General features: G+C 39.1%; 1 protein-coding gene and 1 long non-coding RNA gene across 5 annotated transcripts in view; both read left to right on the top strand.

Annotated features, from left to right (window-relative positions):
• The window catches only part of APC (APC regulator of WNT signaling pathway), a 64,198-nt gene extending 51,263 nt beyond the window's left edge, over nt 1-12,935 (top strand). For all 4 annotated transcript variants that reach the window (XM_079995262.1, XM_079995259.1, XM_079995260.1 and 1 more), the window contains 3 exons: nt 293-409; nt 890-1,104; nt 2,298-12,935. In XM_079995262.1, coding sequence (XP_079851388.1) covers nt 293-409; nt 890-1,104; nt 2,298-8,874 — 6,909 coding nt within the window. In that variant the 3' untranslated portion in view covers nt 8,875-12,935. The remainder of the gene's footprint in view (nt 1-292; nt 410-889; nt 1,105-2,297) is intronic.
• The window catches only part of LOC307226845, a 137,456-nt gene that overhangs the window by 104,519 nt on the left and 19,088 nt on the right, over nt 1-13,849 (top strand). The gene's annotated exons all lie outside the window — the stretch shown is intronic.

Raw genomic sequence — 13,849 nt, 5'->3', positions numbered from 1 at the left:
GGGGTAGCTATAAACACCCCTCCAATTTGTAATTTTACCACAGATACATAGAACTTGGAAAGAGTCATTCCAAAATATTCATCAGAATATTTGAAATCATATGTAGAGTAGAATTTGAAATTAAACTTTGGGCTACTGAATTGAATTAAATTTTAAAATGAAACCCAATAAATTAAATAGCTTATTATCATGCAAATCATGCACCCTAAACTGTTTCAGCAAATATTAAAGGGTAGAAAACAGTAAAGTTAATAAAGCAGATTGAGCTTTTTTATTTTTCTATTTTGTGCAGGTGATTGCAAGCGTGTTGAGAAATTTGTCTTGGCGAGCAGATGTGAACAGTAAGAAGACACTTCGTGAAGTTGGAAGTGTGAAAGCACTGATGGAGTGTGCTTTGGAAGTTAAAAAGGTTACCGCAAAACCACATTTTTCAGTATTTTAAGTATATGAAATTTTTTTTTGGTTTCCTTATTCATAGAAGAAAAGTGTAATTATTCCTTCCAACAGCAAACTAAAATACCCACTAAAATTGAATGGTTTTGTTAGTAACATTGGATACAATCCTCTGTTTAGGCAGAAGTAATTCCCACTGAGTTCAGTGAGGCTAACTCACTAATAATTAACACTGGAGTGCCATTCTTTTATATGCAGCAGACAATGAAGTTGTTACCACTATCAAAATAAACACTAACTAATTGGTCTCACTAATGGAACTGCAACAGGGCCCCCCCCTCCCCCCAGTTGTGCCCCCTCACATTGTGCTCATGTTTATAATAGTGTTGGATTCCTCTCTTGATTATTATTTTTTTACCAGTGTCAAAACATTAATTTGTTTGGTTTAAGGTTGCATTTCAGCCCTCTTAATTCAGTGCGCTTGCTCTCTCTGCAGGAATCTACCCTAAAAAGCGTACTGAGTGCTTTATGGAATCTGTCAGCCCACTGCACTGAGAATAAAGCTGATATATGTGCTGTGGATGGTGCTCTTGCCTTTTTAGTTGGCACACTGACTTACCGGAGTCAAACAAATACTTTAGCTATCATTGAAAGTGGAGGGGGAATACTGCGTAATGTCTCCAGCTTGATTGCTACAAATGAGGACCACAGGTAAGTGTGCCATCTAGTTACCTAAGCAGTAAGCCATGCATTTTATGCAGCAGATGACATTTACTGGAAGGAGGCAGAGATTATGAGCAAAGTTATACTTGGTGTTGTTGTATGCTGCTACATAAATTATTGCTACAGTGTTATTGTTAGAAGCTCACTGCTCTGATGGCTGCAGCTTAATAATTTTCTCTGGAACATAAGTAAGCATTTTATTTGGTAAGAGATTCCTGCGCTGCTTGTGATAAAAAATGGTCCCTGTTTTGAATAATGTGATTTGTACAGCACAAATCAACTTTATTTTAGTTTGTTAGTGTGGGATAAGCCTATTTAAAAGTAGGGATGTTCTTAGCTGAAACCTTGGCTGGAATCCAAGGGGATGCATTCTGCAGTCACATATGAATGCACACATCTTTCACTGCAGGTGGAACACTCTCAGAAAAGCTATCCCCATTGGTAATAGACCATTCAGAGTGACATCCCATGCAAGTGTAAGGGTCTGTTCCCAGAAGGCAAGCTCTGTGTGTGCATTTGGAAAAGCTTTATATTGTATTGAGTCTCCCCCAGTTTGGAGGTTTGCTGAATTCTTTGGTGGCCTTGTCCCCTGTTCCAACAGGGCACATGGTTTTGGAAAGTGGTTTGGGGGCAGCAACATTTAGGGGCTCTGGGATATTTTGGAGAGGGAAGGGAGTGCATACTATGGAAAATGGGAAGCTTCTAGAAGCTTCCTTTAATTTTTTTTTTAATTTTTTTTAATTCTCAGCAGTGCTATTGGATTGAGCACTGGTAGGAGAGGAACTTCCTGCTGCCATCCTGGCAACTTTTAAGCTGTTTTTAAAAACTGAAATAAAAAATGGGGTGGGGCGGGGGGGGAAACCCCAGGAAGCCATCTCTGTCACTGACAGAAACTTCCTTCCCCCCTGAAACATTACCCAAAGCAGAATAAAAGTTTCTGTTCCAAGCTTGCCATTTGAGCCCAGGTGACAAATTGGGAGCAACAGTGTCAGTATTATCCTACAAACAGTTTCTGTACACAAATAGTCGTTATTAGATCCTGGTCTAAAATTGAATTTATACTAATGCCTATTTATAGGATTTTGGACAACATTATTAGCAGGAAATAAACAGAGACACTTTTTTGTCTTTCATCTTGTTAAAGTGATTCCCTCCCTCCCCCCCTTTTTTTTTAATTCCAGGCAAATTCTAAGAGAGAACAGCTGTTTGCAAACCTTGCTGCATCACTTGAAGTCTCATAGTTTGACAATAGTCAGTAATGCATGTGGAACCTTGTGGAACCTCTCTGCACGGAATTCAAAGGACCAGGAAGCACTGTGGGACATGGGAGCTGTTAGCATGCTCAAAAATCTCATACATTCAAAGCACAAGATGATAGCCATGGGCAGTGCTGCAGCTCTAAGGAACCTAATGGCAAACAGGCCTGCGAAATATAAAGATGCTAACATCATGTCTCCGGGTTCAAGCTTACCATCTCTTCATGTTAGAAAGCAAAAAGCACTGGAAGCAGAGTTAGATGCTCAACATTTATCTGAGACCTTTGACAATATTGATAACTTAAGTCCCAAAACATCTCATCGTAATAAGCAAAGACACAAACAGAATCTGTACAGTGAATATGTTCTAGATGCTAATCGACATGAAGATGGAGTTTGCAGGTCCGAGAATTTTAATAGTGGCAATGTAACCGTACTTCCACCATATTTAAACACTACTGTACTGCCTGGCTCTTCTTCCTCAAGCAGAGGAAATACAGAGAGTTCTCGGTCTGACAAGGACAGGAGCTTGGATAGAGAGCGTGCAATGGGATTAAGCAGCTATCATTCAGCAACAGAAAATTCTGGGAGCTCCTCTAAACGAATGGGAATGCAGATCTCTACTGCTGCAGCCCAGATTTCCAAAGTGATGGAAGAAGTAAATATGCATATTCCACAAGAAGAGAGAAGCAATGGATCTGTAACTGAAATGCACTGTTTGCCAGAAGATAGGAATGCTTTAAGAAGAACAGCTGCTGCCCATTCCCACACAAATACCTACAACTTTCCTAAATCTGAGAACAGGACATGTCCTGTGCCTTATGCAAAAGTGGAGTATAAGAGAGCTTCTAATGATAGCTTAAATAGTGTCAGTAGCAGTGATGGGTATGGTAAAAGAGGACAGATGAAGCCTATTGAATCTTACTCTGAAGATGAAGAGAGTAAATTTTGCAGTTATGGACAGTACCCTGCTGATTTAGCCCATAAAATACACAGTGCTAACCATATGGATGACAATGATGGAGAGCTAGATACTCCAATAAACTATAGCCTAAAATATTCTGATGAGCAATTAAATTCTGGAAGGCAAAGCCCATCACAAAATGAAAGATGGGCAAGACCTAAGCACATAATTGAAGAGGAAATAAAGCAGAATGAACAAAGACAGTCCAGAAGCCAAAGTGGAGCATACCCTGTATACACTGAGAGTAGTGATAATAAACACATGAATTATCAGTCAGCTTTTGGACAGACAGAGTGTGTATCTCCTTTCAGATCAAGGGAATCTAATAGTTCAGAACAGAACAGAGTTACCTGCAGTCACGGAATAAATCCAAAAGCGAACCAGTCCATATGTCCAGTTGATGATTATGAGGATGATAAGCCAACTAACTATAGTGAACGCTACTCTGAGGAGGAACAGCATGAGGAAGAAGATCATCCAACTAATTATAGCATAAAATACAATGAAGAAGAACACCATGTAGATCAGCCTATTGATTACAGTCTCAAGTATTCAACAGACGTTCCTCCTTCCTCACAGAAGCCATCTTTTTCTTTTTCAAAGAGCCCTTCAGTACAGAGTACTAAAACGGATCATATTTCATCAAGTAGTGGGAATACATCAACCTCGGCTGGCTCAAAGAGACACAACCAGCTTCACCCAAATTCTGCTCAAAGTAGAGCCGGTCACACCCAGAAGTCTGCGTCCTGCAAAGCACCCTCCATCAACCAGGAAACAATACAGACCTATTGTGTAGAAGATACACCGATCTGTTTCTCAAGATGTAGCTCTCTGTCATCTTTGTCATCAGCTGAAGATGAAACAGGACGTGAACAATCCACACGGGCAGGAGATACAGATAACTCTTTGAAGATAGCGGGGATGAAAGAAAATAGTAGGAGTCTGTCTGCAGCAGGTACTGTAAATGAAACCTCTTCAGCCTCACAACACATTAGAACAAAATCAAATAGACTTCAGGCTTCTAGTCTATCCCCTTCTGATTCGGCAAGACACAAAGCTGTAGAATTTTCCTCAGGTGCCAAATCTCCTTCAAAAAGTGGTGCGCAAACGCCTAAGAGCCCACCAGAACATTATGTGCAGGAGACTCCACTTATGTTTAGTAGGTGTACTTCTGTCAGTTCCCTGGATAGTTTTGAGAGCCGTTCGATTGCTAGCTCTGTTCAGAGCGAGCCTTGTAGTGGGATGGTGAGTGGTATTATAAGCCCAAGTGACCTTCCAGACAGTCCTGGGCAAACAATGCCACCAAGCAGAAGTAAAACCCCACCCCCTCCACAAGCAACCCAGGTAAAGAGAGAAACAGTCAAAACAAAAATACCCACCACTGAAAAGAGAGAGTCTGGGCCAAGGCAAACAGCTGTAAATACAGCTGTTCAAAGAGTACAGGTATTGCAAGATGCAGATACTTTGTTACATTTTGCTACAGAAAGTACACCAGATGGATTTTCTTGCTCATCAAGCCTAAGTGCATTGAGTCTTGATGAACCGTTTATACAGAAAGATGTAGAGTTGAGAATAATGCCTCCTGTACATGAAAACGACCATGGGAATGAATCGGAACTTGAACAGCCAAATGACACAAAGGATAATCAAGAGAAGAAGACAGAGAAGCCCACAGAGACTGAAAAGGATATCCTGGATGATTCAGATGAAGATGATATTGAAATATTGGAGGAATGTATTATTTCTGCTATGCCAACAAAATCTTCACGTAAAACCAAAAAGCCTTCACAGATAACTGCTTCAAAAATACCTCCACCTGTAGCCAGGAAGCCAAGCCAGTTGCCTGTGTATAAACTTCTCCCTTCTCAAAGCAGATTGCATTCTCAAAAACATGTTAGTTTTACACCTGGAGATGATATGCCACGTGTGTATTGTGTTGAGGGAACGCCAATAAATTTCTCAACGGCTACATCGCTGAGTGATCTCACAATAGAATCACCACCCAATGAATTGGCTAATGCAGAGACAGGTGGTACATTGATGGAACCTGCAGAATTTGAAAAGAGAGATACCATTCCCACAGAAGGCAGAAATACTGATGATGCTCAGAGAGGGAAAAAGTCAGCTGGGACTACTATTGCATTGGATGATGACAAAGCAGAAGAAGGTGATGATATTCTTGCAGAATGCATTAATTCCGCTATGCCAAAAGGGAAAAGTCACAAACCTTTCAGAGTGAAAAAGATAATGGATCAAATCCAGCAAGCATCTACATCCTCATCAGTAGGTGCCAAAAATCAGCTAGAAGTTGAGAAAAAGAAACCAACTTCACCAGTAAAACCCATACCCCAAACTAATGAGTATAGAGCACGCTTACGAAAAACCACAGAGCCAAAAAGTAATTTTAGTAGTGAAAGAACCTATACAGACAACAAAGAGACAAAGAAACAAAACCTTAAAAATAGCTCAAGGGACTTCAATGAAAAACTTCCAAATAATGAAGAGCGTGCAAGAGGAAGCTTTGCATTTGATTCCCCCCATCACTACACTCCAATTGAAGGAACTCCTTTCTGTTTTTCACGTAATGACTCTTTGAGTTCTCTAGACTTTGACGACGAAGTGGATCTTTCAAGGGAAAAGGCAGAACTGAGAAAGGGGAAAGAAAGGGAAATTAAACCTAGTACCAATGCAGAACATCAGTCTGCAAGCCAGCAATCAAGCAGTAGAATGCAAGCTTGCCAAAAACACACTCCAGCAGGAAGAAAGCAACCCAAAACTCTGGTGCAGAAGCAAACTCCATTCTCTCAGTCATCCAAAGATATTTCAGAAAGGGCTGCAGCTTCCGATGAGAAAACACAAAATTTTGCAATAGAAAATACTCCTGTTTGCTTCTCTCGCAATTCTTCTCTGAGTTCTCTCAGTGATATTGATCAAGAAAACAACAATAACAAAGAAAGTGAACCCAGAGAACACATGGAACCATCTGATGCACAGATAGAACCAAGTAGACCACAAGTTTCTGGCTACGCTCCTAAATCATTTCATGTTGAAGATACTCCTGTGTGTTTTTCAAGAAACAGTTCCCTCAGTTCCCTTAGTATTGACTCAGAGGATGATCTTCTACAGGAGTGTATTAGTTCTGCCATGCCTAAAAAGAAAAAGCCTTCTAGAACAAAATCAGACAGTGAAAAAAATAGCTCTAGAAATATGGGGGGCATTTTGGCAGAAGACCTGACACTAGATTTGAAGGATATACAAAGGCCTGATTCAGAACATGGTTTCTCACCAGATTCAGAAAATTTTGACTGGAAGGCTATTCAAGAAGGTGCTAATTCTATTGTTAGCAGCTTACATCAAGCTGCTGCAGCAGCATCACTGTCTAGACAAGCCTCATCAGACTCTGATTCAATCCTTTCATTAAAATCTGGAATTTCCTTAGGATCACCCTTTCATCTTACACCCGACCAAGAAGAAAAACCTTTTACTAGTAATAAGGGTCCAAGAATTATTAAACCTGGGGAGAAGAGTACACTGGAAACAAAGAAAGTAGAATCTGAAAATAAAGGTATCAAAGGAGGAAAGAAAGTGTATAAAAGCATGATCACAGGTAAAGCTCGTTCTAATTCAGAACTTACAAGTCATTTGAAACAGCCTTTGCAAACCAATATGCCCTCAATCTCCCGAGGTAGGACAATGATTCATATTCCTGGAGTTCGAAATAGCTCCTCAAGTACAAGTCCAGTTTCTAAAAAAGGGCCTCAACTAAAGAGTGCAACCTCCAAAAGTCCAAATGATAACCAGACTTCTACTAGTTCTCCCAGAGTAGCCAAACCATCTGTAAAACCTGAGCCAAGTCCTATATCCAGGCAGCCATCTCAACAGGGTGGATCAAGTAAAGGACCTTCTAGATCAGGATCTAGAGATTCCACACCTTCTAGACCACAACAGCAACCCTTAACCAGACCTCTGCAGTCTCCTGGCCGAAATTCAATTTCACCCGGCAGAAATGGCATAAGTCCCCCTAATAAACTCTCCCAGCTGCCACGGACATCTTCTCCGAGTACAACTTCCACTAAGTCTTCTGTTTCAGGAAGAATGGTATACACCTCTCCAGGCAGACAGATGAGCCAGCAAACTGTGGGAAAACAAACTGGGTTGCCCAAAAGTACCAGTGGTATTCCCAGAAGTGAATCTGCCTCAAAAGGATTGAACCAAATTTCTGGTATCAGCGGATCAAACAAGAAGTCTGATGTGTCTCGAATGTCATCGGCCAAATCTAGTGGGAGTGAATCTGATAGATCTGAGAGACCTGTTTTGGTCCGCCAGTCAACTTTTATTAAAGAAACTCCAAGTCCCACTCTAAGAAGGAAATTGGAAGAGTCTGCCTCGTTTGAATCTTTGTCACCTTCCAGACCAGACTCTCCTACACAGTCCCAAACACAGACTCCAGTTTTAAGCCCATCCCTTCCTGATATGTCTTTATCTACTCATTCAGCCATCCAAGCTGGTGGTTGGCGAAAGTTACCTCCTAGCCTGAGTCCTTCTTTGGAATACAGTGATGGGAGACCAACAAAACGGCATGACATAACTCGGTCTCACTCAGAGAGTCCTTCCAGGCTGCCAATTAACAGATCGGGGACTTGGAAGCGCGAACATAGTAAACATTCCTCATCACTTCCTCGTGTGAGCACCTGGCGTAGGACTGGAAGTTCTTCCTCAATTCTTTCGGCTTCTTCAGAATCCAGTGAGAAGGCAAAGAGTGAGGATGAAAAGCAACATGTAAGTTCTTTTTCTGGACTCAAGCAATCTAAAGAGAGTCAAGCGCCCACAAAAGGTACTTGGCGGAAGATTAAAGAGAACGAAATTCCTCAGATAATGACAAGTCCTCCTCAGAATTCCTCACCAGGTGCTACCAATGGTTCTGATTCAAAAACTCTCATTTACCAGATGGCACCTGCCGTCTCAAAGACAGAAGATGTTTGGGTGAGGATTGAGGACTGCCCTATTAATAATCCTAGATCTGGAAAATCTCCCACAGGGAACACGCCCCCTGTTATTGACAGTGTTTCGGAGAAAGGGAATGTGAATAGCAAAGATCTTAACGGAAAACAAAGTGCAGGGAATGGGAATGTCCCTGTTCGTACTGTGGGTTTAGAAAACCGCCTGAATTCATTTATTCAAGTAGATAGTCCAGACAAGAAAGGAACGGAAACGAAACCTTTGCTAGGCAACCCTGCCCTTGCCCCAGAGACTAGTGAAAACACTGTTAATGAACGTACGCCATTCAGTTCCAGCAGCTCAAGCAAACACAGTTCGCCCAGTGGTGCTGTTGCGGCAAGAGTGACTCCTTTCAACTACAATCCAAGCCCCAGAAAAAGCAGCGTGGATAATAGTTCCAGTTCCACTCGGCCATCGCAGATACCAACGCCAGTGAATAACAGCACAAAAAAACGAGATTCAAAGACTGAAGGTACAGATTCAAGTGGTGCCCAAAGTCCTAAGCGTCATTCTGGATCCTACCTGGTAACTTCTGTTTAACAAAGAATTTTCATGTGTTAATGCTATATGTGAAACTTTTTAATAAAACTATACAAAGTTGGGTTTTTTTCTTTTGTAAATAGCTTTGATTCTTGTAGAGGGTCCTTGTTCTGGAAGCCATATTTGATATTCTTTGTCTTCACTAATAATATTTGAGGGAGTCCCAATTTATTATTTAGCAATAAAATTGCTAAAGCGATTATATTTGTACAGTATGTTTTACATATATTTAATTAACATCCCATACCTTTAATTGTTTAGGTGGGGTGGGGGTGGGGGTATTCAGGAAAGATGAACAGAGATTAAAAGAGAGAAATCTATTGCTATATCACTCATTTCTAGATTTGCAAAATGACTAAACTACATCAGGGAGAAATTGGTATTTATGCAAAAAAAAAAGTATTTGTGAAGCCACTTAACCTTATAATTAATCATGTGGCTGTGAAATTCACAGTAATATGGTTTCTGCTGAACAAGCCTGTTTTTTCTGCATGGATAGAACTGATGGTTCATTTTCTGAAAGGATGATAAACATTTCTGTGGTCACATAATGTGCATAGATAGTTATGGTGTAATGATTTACCTTTTGGTTTTGTGCTCCAAAAAAAGAAGAAAAAAAGGAAAATCTGTGTATGTGTAACACTTGAACAAAATTATTTTACCAGAACTAGATTTTAACTGACAGTAGGTAGGACTTTTGCTATGCTGTAACTTGTTGTATATTCTGGTATTTGAGGTGAGATGGCTGCTCTTTTATTAATGAGACATGGGTGAAGTCTCAACAGAACTAAATGAACGTTTCAGAATAAATTATTGCTATATGTACATTTTGTTGTGTGTTAATTTTTGCAGTACATAAGAAATCGATGTTTTAGTATTTTTGAGGAATATTCGTATTATGTATTAATGCACTTACTCAAGGCTTGTTGGGGATAATCTATATTACATTGAAGTCAGTAGAAATATTCACATCAATTTTAATGGATCTGGATTGCACCCATTGCCTGATACAGACACTGGTACTCTTCCAGTTTATAGTTGCTGTTAATAGACTCATGTATATCTACGGCATTCAAATCAAGCATTGGTGTTTTCAGTTGAGATTTTAATTGGTTCCAGGTACAGAAAGAGGCTTAAAGTAGTACTTCCACATATATATATACATATACATACACACACAGCTTAGAGTGCTATTTGGTGTACAAATAAGAGTTTTTCAGCTTTGAAAAAAATGGGGGAGGGGGTTAAGATTGGAAGCTTATTTCAAGTTTGTGGCATTTAAATAATAAAAAAGAAATTGGGTAATACTTTGAGACTAATATACTAAATGCAAGTGTCTTATTAGAAAATAAGATTTGTACATTAAACCACACTAACTTTGGTTTAACTCTAACTTTGTATTCACATATGCTTTGTCTTAAGAGACCTTCATTAGACTGTTTACAACAGAAGTACTCTGCTAAACTTAAGTGCCTCTATTCAAAAATAGCAAAATGCGTGTGCACGTGATTACAGTAGTAAGCAAGTCAGTTTTGTGTCTCAGGCTGGTTTTCATTATTAAAATCGTACATGTAATTGTTTAATAGAAGGGTTCATAATCTGCTGGCAAATGTCCTCAGATACGCCATCTTAACCGTTGACATTGGGGCGGGGGTTCTTATCGTACGACACACTAGAGAAAGCGATCTTGTATCAGTTATAGTTTTCCAAAACCTGTTAAACTCTATATTAAGCTAAAATGATATTAACAAATAACATGCATTTTCAATCAATTAAGTGGTCCAGTTGAAACATCAGACTTAAATCATGATTTACATTAAGAGGGCACAATGCAGCAAACCTAGGGCCTACTCACTCTCCCCTATCCTCTGGCATGGGTGCAAGGAGGAAATATGAAGCTTACACTTTTGCTTTTGATTAGCCACAGCTTAAGTGCGATATCCAAATCCTAAACTGGTAAATCTTAACTATGGTTAGTGAAAACAAGCCAGCTTTGTAAACTGTGTTTTGAAGTTGGCTTGTTTCCTCTACCCATTATTAAGACTATTTACATCATTAAGACTATTTACACATTGACTGGGTTTGGCTGTCTAAAATAGAAATGACAATTTCTGCATTCTTCATAGCAGAATGCAAGGCCAAGGCTTTCTGTTGTTCATCCTTGTAACTGTAAACCATGGTTTAATATTAGATGCAAACACCTAATTTGACTCCCCCCCCCTTTAAAAAATGGCACATAGATTAGCCGATTAATCCAAAAAGGCTTTTAAAAAGCCGGTTTACAAGAGAGTAAAAATAAGTAAGCTTACAAGTGGGATGTCTCTTAATAAAAATTATTGTTTAAGAAAATACACACCTCCCTATTCCTGATTCTCTATCAAGACTATATGGGTGGGATTCACCTGACAAACCTCATCAACGGAAGCCCCACACAAGGGCTTACATCAGGCATGGCCAAACTTGGCCCTCCAGCTGTTTTGGGACTACAATTTCCATTATCCTTGACCACTGGTCCTGTTAGCTAGGGATGATGGGAGCTGTAGTCCCAAAACAGCTGGAGGGCCAAGTTTGGCCATGCCTGGCTTACACAATGGGGCTTCCCCCCCCAACCCACATGCCCCCCCAGTTGGCTCGGGTGTGTGTGTCACGAGAACCCCCAGAACAACATGCACGTGGAAGGGAGCGGGAATTGATCGGTCTGATAAACTGATTCACTTGTGCAGGCGAACATTCGTCTTAGTGTGACATTGAATTCCACTCTATGTGTATTTATTACTTATACTTTTTGCCTTATTAAATGGGCATATATAGTGGGCATACCATATTGGTAGACTATCTTATGTGGATTGATCCCTGCCTATCTTAAAGTTTTTATGATACATTTATGTATCTGTTTCGGTGTAACTTATGTACCACATCCAATATGGATTAATCAATAGGATCAGAATTTGTTCATATATATGATTCCCTTCCATTTCCCTTCCCACAGCTGTTAAAATGGGGAGAACAGCTAGGGGAAAGCCCACCAAAGGGGTTGCATGTATCCTCTGTTGTTGACTACCAGGCTTGAATGGCTACTTGACGTCACTGATGCTCTTAAATTTGTACTTGCTAATTACTGCTATTTTTACTTCTAATGAATTTAATCACTAGTTTATAGGTCTGATGCACCACACAGTATGGCAAAGCCAAGTCAAGAAACTCAAAGCATCTTCTTTTCAATTCCATTTGACTCTCCTAAAGCTTTTCTGCTTCCACTCTGAGCTTTGGAACTGAAATTCTCCATTCCTTTGATAGCTGTGAGTCACTGTACAAGCCAAGAGCTTTCTTTTCTGTAATTAAATTCTGACTTCAACTGAAATAAAATGAAATTAACTAATAATTTGATAATATTAATTTCATCTTTTTTTAAGCCCAGGAAAACCATAAATGTGCAAAGTGTCATGTTCAACTTTTTCTTTTTTTACAATAAGTGTACCTTTAGTTTCAATGTACGCGGCATACAGACATATTTATTTTAAGGCTGTGACCATATCTGTATTTTAAGCCTATTATTGCCCATACCTTTCCTTTTAAGATTATTCATTGAACTGTGATTAACTTGAGTCTTCAATGAAATAATTTATTGTTGCAAGTTATGTACTTTATACTTTTTCAGAAACCTGTAAACTATGCTTTACTGTTCATAATGTAATGTCAGTATTCTGATACATTTTCATTTCTCTGACAAACCCACCGTGACTTAAGATCTCTGAGGTAGTTGTTTTCAAAGTAGTATCTCTGACTTTTGACATGTCTGAGAAGTTAACTTGAATTTCTATGTATATTTTTAATGTATGAAAATGAAAAAATTAAAATTTGAAATTTTGTGTTTAACAGAAATTAATTCATAACTGTATAGTTGAATGACTTCAAGGTTAGAGTTCTCAGTTTTTCGGTGTTGCTCATGGGTCATGTACATAAAAAGCTTCCAAAGTGAGCATGTTCAGTCCAAAAACCTTTATGTATGTGTTACATGTAAATATACAGCAAACTGCCATTAATAAAATCCAAGATATTTAGGTGTGTCTTTAATAAGTCACCTTAATTCCTTCTTAAGCCAGGTATCATTGTATAGACAAACAATTGCAAATTCAAGATTGGCTATAGTTTGCTCTGCTTCTGCTTTGTGTTAGGTGTCGGCAAGAATGGATATTTGAACAGAATTAGACTATGTAAAATGGAATCTGAGGATGATAAATAAATTCTATTTGATAGGGCAAGATAGTTAACAAACCCAGTGGAGATCTTTGCTTAACATGTCAACTTTCAGAGCTAGTCTCAATCTTCAGGGCAATATTAATTTTACAGTGTCTGTATTAGCTGTCAAGCAAGTACACTTTTTGAGTATACATACCACATTTTCACAGCTTAGAGTTAATAAATGTGTATGGACAATACATTTGTCACTTGTCTGTCGCCCTCTTTAAAATGTTCTTCTCTTGGCCAAAAGGTAGTGAGTGACAGCTTTTAAGTGGAGAATCCCGTGGTGGTTTTTTTATATATAAAAACAACAACAATCTTTTTGATGTAGCCTCTTTAAGCTTCTTGATGGTGACCTTTATGATGTATCCTCAATCTTGAGCCAAGAAGGGATGTTAAAGGCCCTGTACACAAACCGCCTCCTGAAAAAGGGCTAAAATACTAACATGGCCAAATGCTTTTTCTTTTTTTAAAAAACAAACCAATAAATAAATAAACATCTGTGTGAGTCTATGACTTTGTAATTAAATTGTTCGCATATTAATTTGTTCCTGGACTTTATTTTTAGAGCAGTTTTCACATTTTCCTTTCAGTTTCTCTTCTCCAAACCGTGATTCAGTAGCTGCATGTTTAGTTGTGCATGCTTACACATCACAGCTCCTTGTCAATATGCCTTTACTATCATTTGTTTATTACAGTGAAATATGGAATTAGACCTAGAATTAGATCCATT

Source organism: Podarcis cretensis (genome assembly GCF_951804945.1).
Source record: "Podarcis cretensis genome assembly, chromosome: 11".
Taxonomy (NCBI): Eukaryota; Metazoa; Chordata; class Lepidosauria; order Squamata; family Lacertidae; genus Podarcis; species Podarcis cretensis.
The sequence above is the reverse complement of the archived record's forward strand: the minus strand, read 5'-3'. Positions and strand labels throughout refer to the sequence as shown.